General features: G+C 39.2%; 1 protein-coding gene across 2 annotated transcripts; it reads right to left on the bottom strand.

Moving 5' to 3' along the window:
- Positions 1-552: 552 nt before the first annotated feature.
- LOC134876967 (potassium channel subfamily K member 2-like) lies at positions 553-25,277 on the bottom strand. Of its 2 annotated transcripts, XM_063902258.1 has the most exons (9): positions 25,038-25,277; positions 23,062-23,375; positions 16,543-16,660; positions 11,494-11,654; positions 7,999-8,194; positions 7,299-7,318; positions 7,108-7,111; positions 6,389-6,534; positions 553-4,607 (listed from the first exon to the last, which is right to left on the bottom strand). In XM_063902258.1, coding segments are annotated over exons 1-9 (1,305 nt in total). In that variant the 5' UTR covers positions 25,039-25,277; the 3' UTR covers positions 553-4,262. The 2 variants fall into 2 exon arrangements, with proteins under 2 accessions (XP_063758328.1, XP_063758327.1); XM_063902257.1 differs by lacking the exons at positions 7,108-7,111; positions 7,299-7,318 and having other exon boundaries at positions 7,999-8,191.
- Between the last annotated feature and the right edge of the window lie 1,292 nt (positions 25,278-26,569).

Below are 26,569 nucleotides of genomic sequence, written 5' to 3'. Positions count from 1 at the left end.
CAGGCCTGCCACTGTATTTATGTCATCACAACACCTTTGTGTCTTTTATAATCGAGCGGCACAGAACAGCCTGCTGCAGGGTGTTCTGAGACAAGTGCAGTTTAATTGTTTTGAAAAAATGGAACGTGGAAATGCACTATGATGAATTTCTAGCCTAGGTATTCAATATGACAGTAAAACACAAAACATTACAATGGGCACTGTAGTTTTGACTAAATGTGTATTAATCTGTCACTGAAAATAGTCCGCAATAACACACATTTAAATTTGCAGTTTTCTTTAAAACAGAAATGGATTTGTGAGCCAAATTATCATCAGCAGGAAACCAGAGGACACATTGTCTTTTTGTTGAATTTCGTGTCAATATAGAAAATATAGAAAAACAAAATGATGCCATACAAGTCAAAGACTTGAAATAAAACAATGATCTTCTTTTTTTGCATATAAAATATTTTATTCTAAACCTTCTGAAAAGTTTGTCATGATTTGAGGTGACACAGACTGACATTTACATATGGACATACTGGAAACACATGGTTGCCAAACGGTTGTCAAAAGCAAAGCCAGCAATTATTGACGCACCTGAGCTATAACACTGAAACTAACATTTAGAGTGGCATGCAACACTGAAATCATGTTGATTTATAAAATGTGCATGTGTGTTAATAACCCATAACACACGTTTATTTTTGTATTTCTTCAAATGGGTTATTGGCAATTAAAACATTTGGAGTAAACTGTTTATTTTGTTTACCTTGACATAATGTGTCACATTGGAAAAAATATTTACCAAAGTTAACCAAATTCAAACCAAAGATTGAATGGTTCTCACTGATGCACATTTTAATTACAACTGTCTGAAACAGGATAACACTGTTATTATGATTTTTATGGCCTCCTGTTTTTTTTATTAAAATGAGGGCAGTGGCTTTAAAAGCATAAATCACAGCGTTAAATCATGAGTGTGTTTACATTAATAATAAAGCTCATTTGTGCCGTCATCAATGGATAGGTACATTCAGCATGCTTGAACTGGGATGTTGATGCAGCCACAGAGTTAATTAAAAACTGTCACCCTGGGAGAAGGAGATGATGCCGGTGAAAATATTGTGGGAAATTGAATGAGTTTTGATAAACCCCTGGGCTTGCGCATTCACACATTCATTTTTGCACACACACTCTACTATAAACCCTATCATGCATGGGTATCCTTACATATGGCCTACAATGGCCTGACATATTAAATAACGCTCCATCGACAGCAGTTCTTGACTTTCTACAGCACTGACAACTCGCCTTTTAGTTACTGTCAATCACATGGCTGGCTGAGAGAAAGCAATGGGGCGACTTCTGAGCGCTATGCTTTGAAGCTGCACTAAGGCTGGGAGTGCTTTCCCCCAGGCATAATGTACTAGTAGCCTGTTGCAACCCAATGTGACATACAGTGTGTGTTTTGATGCTATTGATTTGCTTCTGAGAAACACAAGGAGATAACATAATGGTATTTTTAGAAAGCCAACCATGTTTGAAAGAGTCTCTCTTCCTTATTCTGTTCAAAATCTCTTTGTGAACCCTCTTTGACTTGATTACACATGACAGCTGATGACCCTGCAGCCAGTACTCACCCTTAGGACAACCTTTTCAAGAAAACCAGGACATTTGTAACTGAGAAAGAGAGCAAACTTGTGACCTACTAATACTGTCCCTGACTGAGTTGCACCAGCCATTCTTAAATCCATTGCTACGTTCTTCCTGATTTTTTAGTAAACTGATCGACTATTAAATCTTTATGAATTTAGCGAGTAAAGAATATTAATTGTGTAAACTGCTTTGTAGGGAAACAAAGGGAACTTCACCAATGTAATTACTGTGTTTTAATTACATGGGGAAATGTGTTTCCGTATGTTTATGCAGATAAGAAAGGGAAGGAACATATCATAGTTGGCGAACTTAACTAGCGTCGTTTGACTATTTGATCTGCGATGGCACACGTGCATTTTGTTTTGTATTTTTTGTAGATCGCAGCTGAAACATTTTCAGTCGGCATCAAGAGACAGATAGATTTGACCATATGACTTAACCAATGTTAGACTTCACTTTAAATGTGTAATATATTAGCAAGCTGATATAAATTTGGTCCACTTCACTGTTGTATTTACATGTAGGTATAAATATGTAGTAAAAATGAATCTCCATGTAACTTTTGAAGAGCTGGTGCAACTGGTCCTCCTGCCACACCTTTTACGTAAAACATACTCTCTTTTTCACCTGATAACCCATACATTATAGACATTTGGTATAGGCTTAGTTTGACACAAACAGCATACTGTCTTATAGTTTATATCCTGTTTACTGTGATGCTACAAAATGTATACAGCATAAGCAAATATATTGAGAATATGACAGCATATCATACTGGATTAAAAAACTACTTAAAAACACCATAAGACCCAAACAGAATTCAAACCCTTCAACTTTGAGACACCAGAGCCTTAAATGTCCTTCCTTAATGTAATCAAAAGCAGTTAATTCCCATCGTAATTGAAAAAAAAAGCCTGTATAAAATATTAAACTGATTTTCAGTTTTAAATATCTAAATAAGATGAGTTCCAACAACTTCACCTTGAATTACGTTGTAAATTTAAATGTGTTTTATTCATTCTAATTAATTTTCAATATTTAAATAAGCTTTGGGAATACGAACAGTGGTGTGTTGGGAAACCAAAAGTCATTTATATTAGCTCAAATTCAAATCAGCCGCAGAGAGGCGTTTATTTAAATCAATGCTTCTAATTATATGTGATGCAACTCATAGACCTAAAGCCTGGATATTTAGTCACCATGGTGATACAGCAAACAGCTCACTGATGATGTACATTCAGTTTTGGCAAGACATAAGAAATATGTGAAGAGCGCGATAAAAGCAGCAACATGAAAAGCAGTCAAATATTTCATTGCAACAATTACATGCATGCTAGGATTTATTTCTTACTGGGGGAAAAACAGACGGTGATGGCACACCAAGCTCTCTGTATCAGTTTCATGAAAAAAAAACATAACGGTGTATTCAATTTCAAAAAATAACTGAAAGCACTACCGATCAACACAGCATCTCTGATTCTCTTTCAGAGAAAAAGGATCATTACTTTGGTATAAGGGAGATGTGTTCTGATCAGTGAGCCTGGCACTGTGTGGTTAATGTAACTCCTTTTACACATGCTGCTGTGAAATGGCTAATGGCATTCCCAGTTGTTAAGAAACAGTTCCTTTACTCCGTAGCCATGCATACTTTAAATTCCCAAATGAAAATGTTGTTTCTTTTTATTCAAAAAAGCCGCCTGAATCTATGTTTTCACTGCTGTGCTCATATATAAGAAGTATGAGTGGACAAACCAGTGTAGCTCAGTCCTTCATGCATCATCTTCACATGTTCAGCTTTTCTCAAGGCACAAGTGGATTATTCTTTAGGGTGAGAAGCTGAATGTCAATAATGGAGGGACAAAAATGTCAACATTCGTCTCTTAAGCGAGGACAGACTGACTGGATGCAAGGCATAGAAAGTCATACTGGAAGAAGTGTAAACTGAAAAGAAAAAGCCAGATTCCTTAGTGTTAGCACAGGACTGCTGCCTGGTGAAGAACATAGTTCATTGTTAATGATGGAGTGTTTTTAGCAGTGAGGATCCTCTTTATCTGATGCAGATTTCAGGGCCTCAGGACATTTAACAAGAGACGAGCACAGATACATCTATTGCTTTCTAAGTTTGATGGATGTATTTATTTCTGTGTTTTCACAGGCCCGTTTCTGGGTATATGAGAAAAAGATGTCCAGTATGTTGCTACCTCAATATGGGCTTTCATTTCCTTTTCTGCTCGTGAGATAAGTTTGTGAACTCAAGCCGCTGATACAATCATTAGTTCCAGTTCGGAGCTCGCTTCTAATTTGGCTCATAGCTAGCACAGCTGTCGATCATGTTGGCACAGACACAATGAAAGCAAGTCGGCATCCTGCTTTGAAACAATGGATCCTGTGAGCTGGCACATCATGAGGTTTAGGTTCATTTTCAAACACGCACATAAGAGTGCGCAGCCGGACGATTAATCTGTGTTGAAGTCACTTTCAAGGTTTTCAACCAGTGACTGGAGCATGAACCAATCAATGAATGTGCACTGGTACCGTATCACAGATGCTCATCCAATAAGCACAAGATTGTGTTTGTAACTCCTGTCCGCTGTCCCTGAATCTTATATTCACGCCGCTCCTTAATTGAAACTTTCGATGATGGCCATCTCCCGCCTGTCAGCGTAGTCCGGGCTGAGGCCGTTAAGGTAGAGGCTACCATTCCTGGCCAGGGACCCCGTGACGGGACCGAGGGAGAGAGTCAAGTTGGGGTAGGCCTCCCTGTCCTCACACAGGGTGGTAGACAACGACCTCTTGCCAGGGGTCATCTCCTGGTTGATACCTAGCTCGGAGGACAGTTTGCGCTTGATGGAGGCAGCACGTTGGAACTTGTCGTAGATGTCGACGCTGAGTCGTCTCCGGGTCTCTTTAAACTCTGCCGAAACGTTTGCTGTCCACTCGGCTGCATGAGCCCGAAACTCCCCAACCTGCAAAAAGAGATTAAAGATTACTGTCTGTAGATGATCAACATGTTCCTCTCTATACTGTAAATACATGCTACATTGTTAGCACAAATGCTAAATAAACATACCTCAAGGTAAGTGCAAGTAGATTGTCAAGAAATAATTATGGAGATCAAATAAGATTCATCTATCAGCACCTGAAGCTTCCGAACACATTATCCTCTAAGCCAACTGCTCGCTGGCTGTATCCATCTATTAACCGCACAAATACTAAAGTGGAATCAATCTTCCAATCCATCTCCTGGAAGGAGACCAAAAAGGCATTATATTACATGTCAGTTAGCTGACACTTTAATTCAAAGCTACTTACATACACCTCAATCACCATAGACATACGGGAGCAGTTTTCGAGTTATCTTGTCCAATAACCCTTTGACGTGCTGACAGCAGGTGCAGGGGATCGAACCCCTGACACTCTAATTGGTAGATGTCCAATTACTCTCTACACCAAAACCACAGCGGTATATTCCCAACATGTCTTGTATTGGCATAAGAAGCTAGAATGTTGTATTGGTATAGAAGATAATTATGAATGAGTATACAAAGTAGGTTAGTCGTGATTTCATTTCCACTTTTCCTACAAATTTGTAGGCAGTTGTTGAGAGGTGAAGACGTGTTCGCACATTACCTAACCACCGCTTCACAGTAAGTTATTTCTGAACTGCAGGAACGTTAATAAATAAAAACAAAATACCCTTTGTGTGTGACCTAATGGCCCAGGTTTGTGGAGGCAGCGTTTGCTTGTTCGTAGTCCTGGAGTAGCAATGCAGGAGAGAGCAACAACACATAATTGATGTTACCTTCATATTGCATTAGGCCTCTTTCTTCAGGCTGCTTAATTATCTATGAGGCTCCGAGGTGTGCTTGTTGTAAATCCACTTTTGAGCACTAGGATTAACATTTATGAGGTAGGGGCTTTGTCTGTGTGTGCATATAAGACACACAATAACACCACAGCAAAAAAACTCGAGTATGTGCTTTCTCCTTCTTACTCTGCAAATTCTTCTCACCCCTCCTACACCCCTAATAACCTCCCACTGAAACACCATCCTCAGCTCACAGCCTACGAAAGCACACTCCATATAATGCCTGTGCAGCGTTTACACTCCAGATTGCAATATGATTTTATGTTATAAAGAAACAGGGTTTGCATGTGTCTTGTTTACGCAGGAGATTGGGTGGGTATCTGGAAGGTTAGTTCTCTCCATCCTTTTCTAATGTAAATAATTAACCAGCCAGGGGGGGGGGGGGGAGTTTTTTATTACTCAGCAACAACTGGAAACACATCAGCTATTTAATCCTTCTCATGCACGAGTTGGCATTTACTTTACAATAGCAATAGAGATCCATCCCTCAGATGAAAGAGTGATCTGTAAAACAGTGTGAGGGATTACTCTATCAATGGAAGGGAAGATGGATGTAATCACAACTGAAGTGCCAATGTCTCTCTACATACAGTACATGTAATGGTCAGTTAGGGTTTAACATAAAACAGCAGCGACTTGAAGTGGTTTAATGCAGGTAATTAGCCAAAACTAATCTAAAATTATAGACGGATAGTGAGTGAACTAAGGAAACACATCTATGTGCTTGTTTGCTTGGTTCAAACATTTATTTTGGATTGTAATATCTTTTGTCTTGGGAAGATGTAAGCTTTATCTTGAGAGCTGCATCTTGATTTACTAAGCAATTCATTAACTGCTTCACCTCTGGTGTGACATAACGCGCAGCACACCAGTACGTACCTCCTCTTTAGTTTTCTTGGATATGACCCGGAACCAATCTCCGATCATACTGAGCACAGCAGCAAAGTACGCCAGGCCCACCAGGATCCAGAACCACACCACAGGCTTGTAGTAGTTCAGAAACTCTGGATTATCTGACCCACCTGCTGTGACACAACAAGTGGGTTAGGGTTAGGGTTAGGTGTGCTACATGTTCCTGGGTTACATGTGTTACTCACAAATTAACAACAAAAATCAAGCAGGCTTGAGTCCTGAGCAAGACCACATGGTAAGAATATATATACTATAATGAGGGGGGTCAAATTGAGATTATCGAGTAGATCTGACAATCATTTTAGTAATACAATAGGGTAAAATGCATTGTTAAAAATACAATATGATGTGCTACCTCAAGAGTGAAATTATTTGAGTTTTCCATTTTCTATTTCAACAGGGTTATTTTGTTCAGTGACATAAGAAAAGATATTTAAAAAGAGTGAATTGGGAATTAAAAGGGTCCATGTGGATGTTTGTACCATTATAGTATAGTTAAATATATAGGTTAATATACGTGAAACATATCACAGTGGGGTAAGGAAGGCAGGATCCAAATGCAGGACCAAACAGGGGAGGCTTTATTAAAATAAAAAGTGTTGGGGAAGCAAAAGAAAAGACGCAAGAAACAAACCGGGAAACTTTGGAGACAAGGGAGGGCAGCCGAGGGGATTCCAAAACATGACAAGACTGAGGATTAAACAATGGGAACAACAACGATGAACTGACAGAGAACACTAAGGGAAGACGAGACTACATACACACAATACCAATCACAAGGCAAGACACAGCTGGAGAAGGCAAGCAGAAACACGAGGGCAACAGGTGAACACAATCAGGCAAAAAAGGGGGAAGACAAGACACAAAGAGGGAAAACTTCCTCATGACAAGATATGTCTGATACGACACTATGAAGAACTGGAAGCATATTGCCAGTTGCATAAACTCACGCTCTCCTCCAATAACAAAATAAGTCATAGCCAGTCATAGTCCTGTGCTGTATTTATGGAAGAGCCTTCAATAAATCGAATGGGAGCTAAATAAACAGCCATTAAAGCACCAGCTTCAGTGACAGTCGTCCAGGCTCACTTTACACCACCTGTGCCAGCTCCAGAAACAGTGGTCTAATCTATAATCATTAGGCCCGCTCATGGAGATTTAATGTAGCAGCTAAGTGGTTGTGATTTTTTCCATCTGCCTGTACCGGTTTCAAGCAGGAGGAATCAAGCCCATACCACCTGTCACACTATTCTTTTAGATGTTCGGGGTACAGTAGGTGTTCAATTTTAACCGGCATGGGATGCTTTGAGAAATGTTCCATCACGTATTTCATAGACTGGCCTGAGATCCCTATTACTTGTAGTTACATCATGTAATGTGCTTGAGTAATGAGTAATGACTGTAATGAGTTTTGTTTGTAGTATTGAGTGTCGATTTCTTGTTTGACAGATGGGATAGTCAAACATATTTCAGGGATTAAGATGCATTAGACAAGTGTCAGAACACATGCGATGCACATCTGTTGAGTCACACTGTCTGAGAGGTAACCCAATAAATCAGAAGGAAAATCTAAAAACCTTTTTCTCCAGCGACAAAGTCTCCAAAGCCGATGGTGGTGAGGGTGATGACAACAAAATAGATGGACTCCAGTGTGCTCCAGCCCTCAATGTGCTTGAAGATGACAACTGGCAGAGCCACGAAGATGAGGCACCCGAACAGGATGAAGATCAGAGTGGAGATAACGCGGATCTTCGTCTGGCTGACTTTCCACTTCTGGTTGGAAAGAGAGGAATAGCTGATACAAAGAATAGATGATACAAAAACATTTAACACTATATAGTTTTAGGAAGATTTGCAGCATAAGACATCAACATGTGGCATATTAAACACAACATCATTTCACACAGATGTTTTTCTCCCTCTCACTTTGTGATGAGTGACTTCCTTCACCATACTTTAAAGAATACAGTTGATGTTTTGTAACACGTCAAACGTCAGTCATGTGACAAGCTCATGTGACATAACTTTCTGTGTCAGATGGCCCGCCCACTCGAGCGATCATAAATGGATGCATTGCCGTTACAGCCTGTGCTATCAACTGTGAATTTTCGTTAGACGGGATTCATGCAGTCCCTCTTTTTAAACAGGTACTGAACATTAGAGTGTATTCTACATCCAGTTGTTCTCTGTGCCTCTTTTCCACTTGAAGTTACTGCTTTTAGCTGGTTAGCCGTGCACGTGCCCTTTTCCCTCCCAGTTATGTAAGACCAAAGCACAAAGTCTCTGAGGGGAAGCATAAAGAGCAGGCAAGCCTCACTTCACTGAGTCTGTGATGTCTAAAGTCCCCGCTGCACAGAGAAAAGTACAGGAGTATACAGTTTGAAGACCCACAGTGAGAACAGTCCTACAAAACCCAATTAGGTAAAGACAAAGCATTAATGTATTCCAAAGGGCCTTGTGAAGCTGAGGTGGTTTTTCAGCCAGTATCTTCAGTGCGCAGAAGCTGCTAACTGTCCTTCTATGTCCATTGTTTCCAGCCAGCTGCTTTCATCCCTCCTCCTCTTCAGAGATAAATCAAATGGATCTTAATTACTGATTTTTGAATTGAAATTGCTATTGTAAGTGATTTTATATGGACAAACGAGGCTCTTATCCTGAAATTAAAGACTGTTTTCAAGGATTTTTATTGACATTTGGTCTGTTGCTTATCAAAGCATTACAGGTGTTTGATGACTGTACGCAGATACAAAGTGGCATCCTATTTAAAGGATAAATAACTGATAAGGGACTCTCTATTACTGCTACTGCCCAGGTTATTTGCTTAAAATTATGTAATGATGTATTTGCAATAGTACCTAAATACAAAATTCCACCCAGGTATTTTTGTAACGTTATGGCAATGTTGATTCAAGTATCGGGGAAGTCACGCAATGTTTACACTCTTCAATGTTTCCTGACAGCAATTCAATAATTCTTTCCAATATTTTCCCTTCATGCAAAACATCGTCCTTTCATAGCAACAAATATATTATTCAAATCTTGTATGGCTTTGTTTTGGCACTCACAGCACTGGTTAAGGATAGGGACGGATTGATTTTAATTAAATATTGAACACTTCAGCACTCACTGTCTTTTAAATTCTAAATCAAATGTCAAACTTTTTATTTGGTTGTTGGATATCACTTGAATGGTTTCTTATGCATTTCTATGCCCCTATAAAGCACTTTGAATTCCCCTGTCTAAAAAGTCCTAAATAAATAAACTTGCATTGCCTTAAGGCACAATAAAGGATATACAGACACCACAACCTTTTCCTTACTAAACCAAAGTGGCACTGTGTCATAAAGCTAACTTTCTCTATCCATTTCTCTATCCTCTGATTGCATTGGGGAACTCCGTCATCTGGGACGTAAAGGCGGCTGATTGGGATAATCACACCACCCGCCGGCAGACTGAACTGTTTCAATCACTCAGTGAGAGTGCAAAAACTGAAAAACTATCTCCATCTGCAATGGTCCAATTGGTCCATGATATTGGCCGGTTGTGACTCTGCAGCCAACATACTGCACACGGCTCCATTCACAGTCTTGTGAAACCCAGACAGACGCATTGATGTTATCTAATCATCAAATATACTCTTCGCACTAAGGTAAAAACAAGTGATGTGGAAATACAAGCATCTGTGCTGCTTTTTCATCATGACACACTGATTGGTAAAAATGTTCCCTCCTCTGTGTTCTGCTGAATTGTGCATTACTGTAACCGTCGCTCACTTCAGGACAAAAGCCTCTCTTTATGATCCAATTTATCATACGCCACCACACACAGTAACATCCTCCCCTTCAGTTTAAGGATTAACATCAATATACCTTTACAAAAAATATGACATTACTGCATCTTTCACTAGCTTGTATCTAATATGTAATCTTATAGTTACCAAGCTATTATTCATTTGACTTTAATTAGTTAAACATTTTGATTCATCCATTTCTGCACCTGTTCTATGTTTCTTTTCTCCTTTTGTATACTGCAAATGTTTTATTTATCTGATTTCAGAAGGCATGCACATTATATTATGCATTATCTCTCGAGTGCCAGGTTTTCTACATATTATTTAAAGTCTATTGCAACTTCTGTGCACCACTATTGCCTAATCGAAATTCCCACTGTAGACACATGTATATCCTATTATCTTAACCACTTTGTATTGCATCTATCTGTGTGATTATATTAAATATCTAATTACGATTCATTGTTACCCTTCCAGTCCTTTATCAATTGCACAGTCAATTCAAAAAAGGATTATAAAAAGCACCTCTTGTTCTAGTACGGCAACAAGCAGAAAAGTAACGTTTTTAATTTGTGAAGATAAAATACACTCTCTGTTGTCAGATAACATCCTAATTGGCTTGCACATGGGGTAGCTGTTTGATTGCTTTCATTTTTCAGGGAGAATATTTTCCATAAAAACCTTAATGACTAGCCATCAACCCATCTGTCCAGCAGAGTCTATTTCCATTCTGTCTACCAAGACTAATGGTCCCTTCTAACTTGTATGACTGAAGAAAAATCATGCGAATGTGTAAACTGTTTTTGGTTGTATTGGCAGAAGTGATCAATCTTTGTGCTGCTGCCATAAAAAAATAAATAAGGGAAGAAAAGGGCAGTGAGTTCAGCACTATGTCCAACCAAAGCAGCACTCATCTTTACCGATGTCATATTGCTTGAAAATAAGTGTTTATTTACTGCTCTAGGCTTTCGGTACTTCAACAAACTGTCTGCACTTATGAGTGGTTTCCAGGTTTGTTGACATGGCAACCCAAAAGCTGCATTCAACTTTAAACACTGACAGCTCTAGCAAAGCGTACAATATCGACTGTGAATCTTCAGCTGAATTGTTTAGCTGCTCTTTACAGCAGTGCAGGCAATATGACTTTACAGCTGCCTTTGCATCACTTGGAATGTCACATTTGACGATGTTGTCTGTATTTAATTGGCTAACTGCACCCAGGTAAACACACAGGGAGGTGATTCAGAGACAAACACAAGCTCGTATATACGAAGGAGCTCACCACAATCATCTTCTCTACTTTGGCGATGCCCTTCCCAAAAATGGTCCCCAACTGGTCCCCGACACCAGCCAATAAGAATCCAAATAGGGGAATCCCAAGCAGAGCGTAAATAATACAGAAGATCCGCCCACCTTCTGTGTGAGGAGAGATGTTTCCAAATCCTAACAGAGAAGAGACACAGATAGTTCATTAGCTCATCAGGTAGCATTTAATTCAAAATGTCGATATAAATCAACTGCAACATAGCAAGGTAGTGTGTATGTTGTTGCCTTTTAAACAAGTCATGCTAAAAAGCTACAAGACAGTGACTGTAGTGTGCAGGTTGACACTACCGGGGATGTCATGTTTCCTAAAAGCACACAGAAAAAACTGAAATGTTGACTTTAGTTAAATGTATTATGCCAACAGATTTCACACAACTGTATTAGTTAAGTTGAAAGCATTGTTGTTAAGTTAAAATAGGTTTAACTTAATAATATTGCTTTCAACTAAACTAATACAGTTATTGGAAAATGATTGACTTAATACATTTAATTCAAGTCAACGTTTCAGTTTTTTTCAGTGTAGTGTTACTTTCTCCAGGAAGTAAATATGTTTCACGTTGAGTTTTTACGCTTATATGAAAAGAGATTATCTTCTGTGTGCTTATTTTATTTCATAACTGTATGTTTAGCAATTGTACTTGCTTTACTCAATCTTTTCAAACCAGACTTGTCCTATTGAAGTTATACAACTTCCTTCTGTGCTTTTACTTTATACCAGTGTATTTTTTTTATTTTGTACGTTTTATTCCTTTAATACTTGCATCTGTTGACGTGTGTGGAAGCTTGCAGTATTGTGTAAAAACCATGTCAGCTTGCATTTTGCATTTTGATTGCATCACTGACTTTGTGAGTTGAGAACAGTGTAGGTGAGCTCAAAATGAATGGTTGTTGCGTCTGGTGTGACCCCATTGCAATATGGCCCCCAGTTTCCAGAATTGTATTTATCTTTTTGTAATATCAGTGTGCACATGATGCAGTCTTCTCTACTTGCCTGTCAGGCAACAGAAAGCAATTTTGCAAGAAAGACTGTAAATGTCTTGCTGCTACAGCGAGCTCACTCTAGGGCTTTGCAATAAAGCTCTGAAAGAAAGTCCTCGAAAGTTTGGTAAATATTCTATTTTTTTGACGATATGTGTCTAATTAGTGTACATCATATTTCATTAAAGCTGGCAGAATAAGTTAAACTGCTGGCTCTACAAGAACATTTTCCACAAAGCCTGGCTGTGCTTAAACATCACTGCAGACAGACAGTAGAATAGCTGAGAGCTTTGAGAAATGTCAGCAGTTAGATATTTAATTTGTGCTATACTACTAACCGGCAAAAGCTCATAACACCCCCTCAATCCTCGAGCAAGTCTGATGTGAATTTACAAGGAAATACAGAGCGCTGCAAGTAGCAGTATCACTTTTAGTAGAACGGATGTAGGTATGGACACACACACACAAAAGCAGATAGGTCTATTAGAAGTCAGTTCAAAGACCCGTGCAATATTTAAAGATGACTCCACACACTCAACAATATGGCTTTTATTATTTAACATTTCATAATGTGTCTGCATAATGAACTACATCTGCCTTTCTCCAATGATGTAGTCATCTGTCTCATGATACGAGCCGCAGGGTCCCTTCTCTTTTCTTTCCACTTATTTAATTGTAAAACAATGTCAATCAAGTCTCACTTGTTTGATGATTAGTTCAATGGGAGGCAGGATGCCAGACCTCAGGATGCCCCTGTAGAACAAACGAGACAAAGCACTTGTCTTACTTGAAGCTGCACTCGCGCCTTTCCTTCTTTAATAAACTGAATTAAACAGATCAATCCTTCTTTATATTCTCACCTCATCTTTAAATGCTAAGGCTTAAAGCAAGCTTTTGTAAGTTCAGATAGTTAGTGTCATGCATCATAAAAGATCCCTACATTCTGAGAATTTGACTTTTTTACGGGTCTGAGAGGCAGGGTAGTCAGAGGCATCAGGTGGTTCACTCCTCCCCCAATTGGCAGTATTGGGAGCAGGTATGGAGAGCCACGCACCCGGAATTGATCTCCACAACAACAGCTTGGCCTCCCGGTCTCTGAAGGAGTTTGTTTCTGATCGTAGTTGGTAAATCAGTTAGCGGTCCAGCTAAGGTAAACTGTAGGGTTTTGAGTTTGGGTAAATAAAGCCCTTTTTGACTGGAGCTTGGATTTGGTGTTTGATGCTGCACCACTAGTGTTTCTTTTATCTGTGACAGGAAAAAAATAGCATAATTTCAGCACTTTTCAATGTTTTGAATTCCAATGAATAGTTTGATAATTTGAATAGGTAGTTTAATTAGTATCACCCCTTGACATTAACACTCCCTGCATGAATAACACATGCAACTCTTTAATGAGCACAAGCTTTAAAATAGACAAACCTTTTTCTCAGTATGTTTCCCAAATCACTGCTTCACTTTTGACTAGACTATGTACCACACTTATGCAGCAGTATGTCACATCCTCTTGATTGAATAAATTAAAGGACTTGCAGAGAACTACAAAGGCTTAAGGGACTTCCTTTAAAATTCATTAAGTCATGCTAGCAGAGAAAACTGCAGCCTGAATTCAGTGACTTTATAGACACACTGTGTTGCTGTTGTTGTTTTGTGGATGGATCCTTTAATTGCAATGAAACTGGCTGGGTTAAGGTGGTAAAACCTGCATGATTGTCTTGTTTCTATCACTATTATATTTCCAATTTCCCACTCATAGTAAATACAGGGAACAGTAAAGAACATTAGATGTTTCATGGTGCTGTACGTCATATGAAATAACATCATTTTTCAGATAAAAGACACCTGCTCCATCGGCTTGATAACCGCGGGGAACGTTTGTCAAAAAGAATATTAATGACTCTTCCCTTCGTGTGCAGGTCACAAAGGATCATTCATTTGAGATTCATTTGATCCATGCACTATAGATATTGTGAATTCCAGCAAGAATATTATAGTCGAAGAGAAGGCATCCCACGGGGAAGAAATGCTCTAAGATCAATCCTTGCTGCACCTCTTTTACTCTCAGGAGAGGCGAGGAAGTTTATATTCCTCCAAGTACATAGATGAAAATAAAGAGGGGGGAGGGGCTTTGCCTCAATACTGCCATCCAATTTAAGGTCTCTGAAGACACCAATCAATATGTGGATATGAATTATTGCTCATCCACCCAAAGTCAGAAGTGTAAAAGAAAGCTGAGCGAGGCAAACTCTTTTCCCTTTCTGCACTTTATATTCTATATCTTCTGAATAGGCCGGACAAAGAAATAAAGCCTTTAAAAAGCTTCTATGTGGAGCTATGGCTGCAGAAAATGTTGTACCAATCAACCTAAATTATGTTGAACTGTCAGCACAGCAGTTATGACTGGTAACCTTCACAAGCATCATAGGAGATGTCCATCAAACAACAGCCAAAAAAAAGGTAGTTTTTCACCCTTGCAACCTTTTCTAGATGTTTGAATGGAAAAAGCAAAACTAAGTATGCAGATAACACACATATAAAGCTACCAAGCTCTACTTTTTATCTGCTGCAGCAATAAACCTACTTTCATGAGAACACAGCACTTCAATCTTCTAGTCAAACATCAGCAAATCTGTTTTTAGCAATGAGCAAAATCGACATAAATTACTGCAGCGCCTCAGTGAAAAAACAGAAAGTCAACATTCTCAGAATAAGGGCAACCCTAAGTGAAGCTTTAACTCTACACCTTTATCCAACACTTGAGTGCTTGTATTTTCCAAGTAGTGGGCTGAATCGAGTTATTGCAACGCTCGTTCCTTTTTCTGATTGAAGCATGGGCTTTGACAGGATCCTTGAGACACAACATCCCATCAAACAGACACTCTCATGTGTTAGGTTCTGCTTCAACGAGCCAGATAAGACTCTGTGTGTGTGTGTATGTGTGTGTGTGTGGGTGTGTGTGTGTGTATGTGTGTGTGTGTGTGTGTGTGTGTGTGTGTGTGTGTGTGTGTGTGTGGGTGTGATGTAGCTGTGCATGGCCAAAACAATTTTTCAACTTCGGTGAGCAGAGGTACAAGTGTAAGGCTGGTGCCTGGAAGCAAATTGTGGAAAAGCGACCCATTTCAAGTTGAGAAATATCAATTTCTTGCCAAAGTATTCATCAAGGTTTGCAATTTGCAGACACTTGAAGACCATTAATCTGTAAAGAAACAAGCTAAAACTAGAATTCCAACTCAAGGATGAGCTCTAACAGGATGCTGGAGATGAGAAATCGAGTTCAACAGCCCACTGAACAGATGCACTGATCTGTCAAGGTCTGCTTGGAAGAACCAGATGAGCTGTCAGGCTAAGTGTGTGTGTGTGTGTGTGTGTGTGTGTGTGTGTGTGTGTGTGTGTGTGTGTGTGTGTGTGTGTGTGTGTGTGTGTGTGTGTGTGTGTGTGTGTGTGTGTGTGTGTGTTCCTGATTAGTAAGCTCTTACAGCTGGAGGTGACAGAGTAAGTGCTACAGGCTGCTACAATTGACGGCTCCTACATTTTACAGTACAGTAAGTGCAAATGAGCACAGGCCCTAAGAAAGTATATTCCTCTGTAGTTTCAGATCAACTCAAGCTTTTAAGGCAAAGGTTTTCTTCTAAAACCAGTCAACTGAAAGCCCTAATTTTTCTCCAGAAGACATGCATTAACTTTTGCATCTTTTTTTCTGATATAAAGTTGGAGAGTTATGGAGAGTGAATGAAGCCTGAAATTATTTATGATTGAGAATAGTTCAAGTGCATACGCAGATTCCACATTTCTTACACCCAGGCCACCGTCTGGAAAAGGAGCTGAAGATTTTTTGGTTAGCAAGTGTTATTTTAGGTTTGGATGTAATTTCATGCTAAAATGGTCATCAAAATTGCTTTATGCCTCTGAAGGCTTTGTGCAGGAGGTAATGATAAATGGTCAGGGCCTAAAAAGCAAACATCTTAACATTTTTATGCATTTTGAATTAGAGTAATGAGTTGTCAAAGAGTAAAAACACGACTTCTCTTACCGATAGTGGTGATGACAGTCCCAGCAAAGAAAAAGGAAGAACTGATGTCCCAGAGGCTCGTCTGATTAAAGGCATTTCCTGAGGGGTTCACACCTGCCCGGACTGCTGAAACCACTTGCTGGAGTGGAAAGTGAAAGGAAAGCAAAAGTTAGTCTCCCACTGGGAGTGTGCTATGAGGTAGGCTGATGAACATTAGAAAATAACTGGTGTGCATCAATTTTCTTGGGGAACAGAGATGAAAGCCAAGATAAACATTAAACCAAAGCCAATTAAGAGTTGTGAGAAACAAGAAGAGCATCTGTCAAATTTAAAAGAAGCACAATAATAATGATATAAAGCTAATCAAAAGTAGCTGTACATTTAAAGCAAAGCATGCAACAGTTGTATCGCTACGGATGAATTAAAATGGGGGTCTTTTAAGATTTGGTGCTTTGTGCATAAGTTTTATTCAAACCATCACTTCAAATCTCCCAAAATGTACAATTGTAATTACTGCAGTCACACATCAGTATAGTTAATCTATTTTTCCATTAATATTCATTGAATTGTCCTTTAACACATTTACAATACTTGCTGAATGTCATTTGATCAGTTCACAAATCTTGAAAATATCCAAATTTCAGTTTTTAAGTGATGAAAAGAAACATGTACTTATTGAGCAACGTCACCACTTATTCTGCAAAACACCTAATCAACAGTCACCATCATCTGAATTCATGATCTAACCCAGCATGGTTGTATAGAACATGTTCAGACTGCAGGGTCTAGACTGAGCATCTCACACCATGAGGGACTGATGGTAGAATTTTGAGAAGTTTTGTCACTGTTGCTATGATGTGATATCTGGGTCACTGTTGTGTTTATCAGTCTTGTCCAGGTGATTGTTTGACTGAGTGTGTGTATGTGAGAAAGCACAATGTTTTAAAAGCGTCACAGCAGAGTGTGACGAGCCCTTTAGACACCAGCCAGCCAGCTGCACAGGAAACAGGTCAGCAGCATGTTTCCCCACTCAGTGCTACACTCGCATGACATGAGACAAGAGGGGAGTGAAGCCAAAAGCTGGAAGGGAAACACATCACTGCACCACTTTTCACACCCACCATCACCTAAAGATAGATGTGAGGAGCAGTGAAGAGCCACACACTAAAAGATATGCAGCAGACTCACTGGAGTGTTAACAGAGACTTTATATATTCTGTAAAGAGTCTGGCTAACTAGATTACCTATAGTAGTAACTGAGAATTACTTCTAAAGCCGAGGGGTCTACCATTAACTTCTTTCATCCATGGGTTCACAGACTTTGTTAAAAAACAACAACCTTCTACACTTCCAGCACATCCACCGTGTAGTATTTTTCCAACATAAGGGAAATTGCTTAAATGGTCCATAATTCTAAAAAATGTTCGATAGGACTGAAAGCCCATTTGTTCCGGCAGTCCATTACCCACACAAAACAGACAAACAACACCATTACACCGAAGGCACATTGCTCTGGTGTTTTTGTTTGGGGTAAGGGGTTTTCGGACTTTTGATCCAATTGGACAGAAATTTGCAGAAATAGACGATAGGGCTTTAGGACTATTGGTATGGCACAGTGAGCAAGCCGATTTTGGAAGCTACTATAGAAGACTTTATTTTGAAGTTAGCAGCTCTGTCCTGCTCTTTATTAATTTTGAGGAATTTTACACTCCAGTAACACCAGAAAAAGCAACACCTTTTCTATCTTATGTTAGAAGTGTAAAATGTTTATAGTGGGTACATTTACTATTATCCTCAAAATATCCTTTGAAACCCCTTATTACAACGGTTCAGCTGAAACCCTTTATGCTAGAGGTGTCAATGGTAGCTTTGCTAGCTAGCTACAAATCGAAAGACAGAAACAGTCATCATCACAAATGTACAACCTGATCTTGTCTACCTCTGTCCAAAATCAAAGACACATTGTTTCAAACTTGCATCTCACTGTGCTAGAATCTTTAAAGTTTAACGGCTGACAGGTTGTGAGGCTTAGCAATATCTGTCCGTTGTTATGAATGCTAGATTAAACGAATCTCAGCAGGCTTTTTCAAACATACTCTATCAGTTCACTGCAGTGAAACAGAATGTGTCTCGGCCCAAGTGTCTTCTCAAGATAAAGAATCATTACTGAGATAAATGAAAGAGAAAAGCTGTGAGTCCTTTGGGGAACCACAGACACAGCCACAGAACTGATGCCAATAGAGCATAGCAGAATACTTTACTGGATTAAAGCGTTTATTCAACTACATATATGTGGGATTTTCGCCACAAAAGAGCTATTAAATTGATTTAGGAGTGAGTAGTGCCCCATAAATATAAGGCCAGTGAGGGCTTAGCGCGTTTTGATTATCTAGATCAATAAAACTTCAAGAACAAAGAACTAATGTAATGTGCCGCATGCTGCACACAGACCTCCTGAACTAGCACTGTCAGCTTTTTCTGCATGAATACACACAACCACACACACACACACACACACACACACACACACACACACACACACACACACACACACACACACACACACACACACACACACACACACACACACGCTCACAAACTGTAGGGTCACCGCAATGTCAGTGTGTTGCGATTCATCATCCTTGGTGTAACTGAGAGAGCTTTAACCTTGAATGTTGAGTGTGATAAGGCATTAAAGATCGGGCGAGTAAGAGCTGAAATGGATGAATAATGGATGCTTAAGTGAGGCACTAATGTAATAACAAGAGAGTTAACATGACATTATGGGTCAGAGGGGGGAAAGATGTTGCAGAAAAAGCTACTGTGAAGTAGTTTTGTTTAACAAGGAACTATGTGTTGCTTATCCACACAAAGGCACAAATGACAATTTCAAAGGTTAGTTCAAGGAGCTTATTCATATGGACAGATTTGTCACCTTGCTATATTCTTAAGTGCCAATTTTGATTCTTAATTATGTATAACCATGATCTTTCCCTAATTAAGTAAAATAACTTTGAGGCACCTGTATTAAACCTTTAACAAATATATGCAGGTAGATATCCCACCCGTTACAATGCAACAACAGTTTTGGTTCACTACACAACCTGCCAAGCACCACACAGTCAAAATCTACGACTAGCTGATTAACATATAGGATCTAACAAGCATGCTATTCCATGAGAAGTTGTTTCAGAATATCAACTTAATCAGGTGACAATAATACATTAACATTGTTTTAAAAGCTTGTCTCTGAGGAAAATTAAGAAGTGAAGAAAAACCCAAACAAAACTAAATACAAACAAGCAATAGATTTACTTCTCCCTTGTGTGGCAAACATTTGACAACAATGGACAAAATCGACATGTATTCAAACAGAATCTATAAAGCTGAGCAGTTCACTGTTTTGATTCATTCTATCTCAATTAAATTCTGAAATACAACAAAGGGTTCAAAGATAACATTTGGAAACCCCTTCTTCCACTCTGCTGATAAAAACATCACTTAGCAAAGCGAGCAATCACACGGGCTCGGCTCAGACAGACCCTTTGTTTCTCGGCCAAGGCGGACACAAAACCGGTTGCAGTCACTGTCTTGGCAAACAGGCCATGGGAAATGATAAAGCAGGATAACGTGAACACTAGCTGTGTGCAAGCTGAGCCAAACAGCCAGAATAGATTGAATCATCTGAGCTTTTCACATCACTCACTATTTTAATTACTCCCTTTGAGAGCTCATCTCTCCTCAATCCTCTGCTGACTGGCTTTAGATGAATGGGAACCTAGAACACAAAGGGTGATGGGTTTGTATGTGTTTGTGTAGTCTAAATAATTAAGTAAAATAACTTTGAGGCACCTGTATTAAAGTTGTTTATCAATAAATAATCAGAAGAGAAAGAGTAGTTGCTTGTAAGGCTGCTGAACTCATTTGGCTTCTGGGTAGGTTGGACTGTTTTTAGTACAACCATACAGGATATACATATGTATGTTCTTGAATTCCTCATTGAAGTCCAGGACTGAATAGTTTGTTTTTGTAAACAGCACAAGCACAGACTTTTTATTTATCTTCTACCCTAGATGCTGCCTGGACAAGTTCATTACAAAAGTAATGTTAAGGAACATAAAACAGATAAAATAGAGATGTCTTTTCCATGGCAATCCATCCGATAGGTATTACGATGTCAATTGGGACCAAAGTGACAATACTAGCATGGCCAAAAGAATGTGCAGTAAACAAAGAACACTTTACTTCCTCAATTAAACTATTAACTGCTGCTACTGTTTTCTGCTTTCATCATTTATACTGCCTCCAACCGTAATGATCTCTGCCAAGTCAAATGTTTTCTACATATTAACACTTATCGTGACCAGGGCGCCACATTCATTAAGCCCAATCCTGACAGAAAATCATTATCTAATAGTCAATTACAAACAGAAACACGATAAGTGATAATAAGTGATCTCAGGACAGAAAGCATCAACACTGCCTCCGTAAAACAACTCAGCATAGTAAAGCCAATTAACGGCAATCTGGTACTAGCAACTCTTAATCAAAAACATCTCATTTACATACAGTAGGTGGTGAACATTATTCAATGTCAGCTTGGGTCAGTTTTGATATTGTCAATACCTAAACTGTAAATGTCACTGAATGCCAACACTTCTTAAAGTAACATGGCAAAATAGATTTGACATTAGCTGCATCACAATGAATCCACTCAATTTAAAGACAATTCAGATATGAGTAATGTAATTCCTACATATTTGATTAACATATTTCTCATGGCAAGCCAGAAGATGAACAAAATAATACATAATTTAGTGATAGAAGATTTTATTCTGGATAACGGTAAATTACCATGACCTACATTTGAACTGCTCTCATGTATGTCATTCATATACATCAACAAAGGAATTCTTGCAGTACGTCTTCATACCTGGAAACGTTTGTTATTGTGCTTTTAGTCCTAATAGGAAGTGTTTCAGGGACATGTTTGCTCTGCTTTAATTCAGTGCTCATACTTATAACGGTTAATGTAGTCTTAAACGTTTTGTTGTTGTTGTGAAAAGTATGAGCCGTTCTTATGATACCGATAAACAGCTCTTTCTATCTGAGAAACAATGGCGTTTCTGAACTGCTGTACATAATACATACATTTTTCTTAAAAAGTATCCTCTCATTGAAGTTTGACTGTTCCTTTAGACCATACACATTACAGGGAATTCAATCTATTGTATATAATAAGCGTTGTTATACATACTGTATGAAAAGTAACCTTTTTTTGTTTTTCATAGATATCCCTTATGCAGTAAGATTGGAGGACGTTTGGGTATAAGGAGGCATTTTTGGTGGGAAAGATTCAGCTATAGCAGGGGTCAAAATTATAAACGATGGACAAATCAGTTTCCCCCAGGACTTAAAGACCTTTCAGCTCTGGTACATCGGAGGAGAAAATCTGATCCACAGGTCCAATAAATACCAGCGAGATTACCCAAGAGGGAAGCCTTTTCATCACCCTGACAAATTTGGTTGATGGTTAGATCCACCAATCCATAAAGCAGGGTCACAATGTTGGTGTATGCCTTTATAAGAAGAATGCCTACTCAATAGTGATATTTAAAATGCATTTGTATGTTACCTTACGTCTGTTAAATCCATGTAAAAATAAATCCCATGTATGATGATGAAACATTTCAGTTTGACTTCTCTTTGCTTTAAGATCTCAGTCAACAACTGAACCAACTTGTGACTTTTTACACAAATGTTGCCAAAGACACCCTAGTTTCACAGTTGTAGACAGCCTGAGTCTGGGGATTTCTAAACACAATGTTGTTGCTAGAAAGCTAGCGAGAATAGGCCCTAACAATCCCTACGGCCCTTCATCTCCTGGATTTGGAAAGGCCAATCACAACCATTTACTGTTATTTAGGGGGGTAAAGTTGGGATAACATGCTGTTATTGGTTGGCTCAGTAGCTGGATGAAACTGGAGCTGTTACTGGAAAGATGAAAGCCTGAAATAATTCCTATCAAGAACATTATCATCAGTGAGTGAAAAATCTGTGTGCATCTGCAACAGCCGTTTTGAATGTAACTATGCAGTGCTAAAAACTACTCTTCTCTACCCAGTTTATACAACAAAGGCTCCATTGGATCGAAGCATTAGATATAGATGTTTCATCCAATAGACACCTGGATTGTAATACTGCAAGTGAAACTGCAAATAACAGAATGGGAAACAGGGAGATATGATGATGTAATACATACAGCCTACAGTGGCATAATACATACAAAGAGTACTTCTGTTAGTCAACTGTCACTCAAATAACCTCAGTCTTCTAACTTTGTGTCTGCCACTCACTATAACCTCAAACAAACCACATAGAGCTAAAAACCTGTAGTAACCGCAGTATGTATTGAAAATGAAATAAAAGACACAAATCTGTAGTCACAATGTGGAGTGTGTTAACCCTTATCAACATCACCAGGTCCTGCAGATGAGAAAGGGTTTAAATTAATAATACGATGTTGATGATTTTGCTTACCTTGACTAAATCCTCCAGCTCGGTGGAGTTTACGCATGCGTGCATGGCCAGGAAGTCAAGTTTTTCTGCAAGAATGGCCAGCTTCTGGGAGCTCTCGTGAGGCTGCTCCAGGGCTCTGAACACCGTTGCTCCAATAATGAGGTAAAGCACCACCAAGAAGAAGATGGCTGACACCGTTTTCCACCTCATGACAGTAGTTCGGGTTTCGCACTCGTCCTCTGGGGTGTTCAGCACTATCGGTTGGATCGAGAAGGACAGGCGAGGCTTGCAGTTATGGGCGGCAGACTTCGGGTCAAGAAGGTCAGGTGTGGCCACTGTGAGGATAGCATTTATTAATATGGATCCATTTATTTCCTTTGCATACTTTTTACCAACTTTGCACTGCCTCGACAGCCAAACATCTTTCACAAGAGATGAAGTCTATAAGCCCATCTATCCATCTATCCATCCTTCCACCCTCCACCTACAGTATCTATCTATCTATCTATCTATCTATCTATCTATCTATCTATCTATCTATCTATCTATCTATCTATCTATCTATCTATCTATCTATCTATCTATCTATCTATCCATCCATCCATCCATCCATCCATCCATCCATCCATCCATCCATCCATCTATCTATCTATCTATCTATCTATCTATCTATCTATCTATCTATCTATCTATCTATCTATCTATCTATCTATCTATCTATCTATCTATCTATCTATCCATCCATCCATCCATCCATCCATCCATCCATCCATCCATCCATCCATCCATCCATCCATCCATCCATCCATCCATCCATCCATCCATCCATCCATCCATCCATCCATCCATCCATCCATCCATCCATCCATCCATCCATCCATCCATCCATCCATCCATCCATCCATCCATCCATCCATCCATCCATCCATCCATCCATCCATCCATCCATCCATCCATCCATCCATCCATCCATCCATCCATCCATCCATCCATCCATCCATCCATCCATCCATCCATCCATCCATCTATCCATCTATCTATCTATCTATCTATCTATCTATCTATCTATCTATCTATCTATCTATCTATCTATCTATCTATCTATCTATCTATCTATCTATCTAAAAATAACAATTGCCATTTCAGCACAAAGGGAAGTTTATAATGCTCAAGCAGCTTGGAACGACAGTGTTTGACATTTCTGCTGACATGTCTTTTATTGATCAATTAATCAATTTCCAAACTTTAGGAATGGATTCATCCCCTTGTAATGAATGACTATTGAACTATACTCACTACTGTCAGTAAGTCATTGATAGTAAACTTCAAGCCTATAAAATCTCTTAAAACAGATTAAACCTCTGAACACTTGCACAATGTTCTTTATAATATCAACAATTAAATCCATCCCGACAGGAATCGTGACCAAAACGTTTTTGTTGTTTTTTTGCTTTTGGGTCCCACAACACAAATGAATACAACGCCTGAATTCTAACTCATTAATAATTAAACTCACTTTGTCACAATCCCGTTTCCCCAACAGCTTGCAAAGTAGATGCAATTACATAACCACCCTATGAGCTCCTAATAGTCAGTATTTCACTGTAAACAAATTATGGAAAGGATTACTTCCTCAACAGCTGAAATATATCATGTAAAATACACCCACACAAATAAGGATGTTTTTTTTTTTGTTGTCTTTTTACTATGGGGCATATCTTATAACTGTATAAGCATCTTATTTATTTGTATCATTTAAATGGTTGCTCACATGCAGAAATATCGTACGTTACAATAAAAGTGTGACAGAGACAACATCAAATATTAAATTGTGAGGCAAACAGATTGCCACAATCCCAAACCTGCAGAAGCAACTCACTGTTAAACAACGCAGACACATCCGTTATCCATATCTATGAAGGTGCAGCCATGCAAACATATTTTGAACATTTTCATAAATCAAATGCTGAATTTCAACTAGTTTTTAACGCACTTACTTCTCTACCATCTCTCCTCTCTTTGTTTCCTCATTGACGGATCTTTTTTTTTTTTTTTTTTTCAAAGAAAGGGCAAATAATGATGTACTATTAGTGTGGCTTTTTGCCTCCGCTGCTCCCACCGAGGGACGTGGCCGCTCTCCACATGGCTTCTCCAGCGAGCCGCGCTTCCCTTTACTCTACAATCTCCGGAGAAAATACATCCAGTACATCTCGTTCTCACCAAAAGACGCGTTTAGGACGGAGCGTAAAAGGAACAAGGGGAACAAACCGCTTCCATGAAATCCATGCGGGTGTTTGGAGACATCGCTTCCATGTGAGGACTCAGAGGTTTTGATTGTACCGGTTAGCAAGCTTCACCAGAGTGACACATTGGATGCGCTGCACCCCCACTGCTCTGGTGTGACAGTGTGCGCTCCTACTGTAAAAGCAGAGAGAGAGAGAAGCTGCGTGCAGGCCAACACTTCACAGGCTTCCCATGCTGCAGAATCTCAGCCAACAATGCATGAGCATAAACTGAAGATGCTAACAGTTGAGATTGTGCAAGAAGGAGCTGTAGCTCAGCATGGATTGGTATCACATATATAGTTTAACATGGAACACCACTCTTGTGCTATGGAAGCTGCCCACCGGCTCTTATACCCTGGTGGCCTCTGAGCAGCCATTTAGGTTTAAAGTGCCTGACTCAAGAGCACACCGACGGATGCTGATAAAAAAAAGAGCGTTTTCTTCTTGTATTTGCATGTCACCCCTTCAACACAACAGAACCTTAGAGATAATTGCATCCATTTTTGGCCGTTTTCTTCCAGTTCAAGAGGAAAAAGAAAGCTATTACCTTGCTTCGATTGTGATTTAAACTGTTTACATCCCAGCAGCAAGTCCACATCTCACACTGAGACAGCTTATTAGTTAGGACTTCAAATAGCAGGGCTTTCATTTACACTTGTAGATACTGTAATTAAACACATTTCAATTTGTATGATACGTTTGATGTCACTGATGTCGCTTATTTTCTTTATGGCATGAAGGTGAGACCAATACTCAGAGACACAAAACCAAGGCTGACACATATTTAGAGTAATATTATTGTCAGCTGTTCATGCACATTTTATTATCTGTAATTTTATTGTCAACTTCCTTTTTCTCTTCTGATGTGGAAGTGTGCAAGAAAAGGTTTGTCTGCGCAGATGTGTCCACCCGTATTGATTTGCATGAGCTGCTACTGCTAATTGAATTGAGAGACATGCCCAACTGTGCTGTTTGATGCTCTGACACACACACACACACACACACACACACACACACACACACACACACACACACACACACACACACACACACACACACACACACACACACACACACACACACACACACACACACACACACACACACACACACTGAACGATCTTTGCTGCACTAATGAAGCTATGTAATAATCTTTGTCTAAGTGCAAGATAATTGAAAGAAAGCCTTAATAAACCCTAATTCTGCTGACATTTCAGTTTTTCCATTAGCTGAGTTTGCTGGGG

This window comes from Eleginops maclovinus, chromosome 15, assembly GCF_036324505.1.
Source record: "Eleginops maclovinus isolate JMC-PN-2008 ecotype Puerto Natales chromosome 15, JC_Emac_rtc_rv5, whole genome shotgun sequence".
Taxonomy (NCBI): Eukaryota; Metazoa; Chordata; class Actinopteri; order Perciformes; family Eleginopidae; genus Eleginops; species Eleginops maclovinus.
Note: the sequence above shows the minus strand (reverse complement) of the source record. Positions and strands in the feature narration are given on the sequence as shown.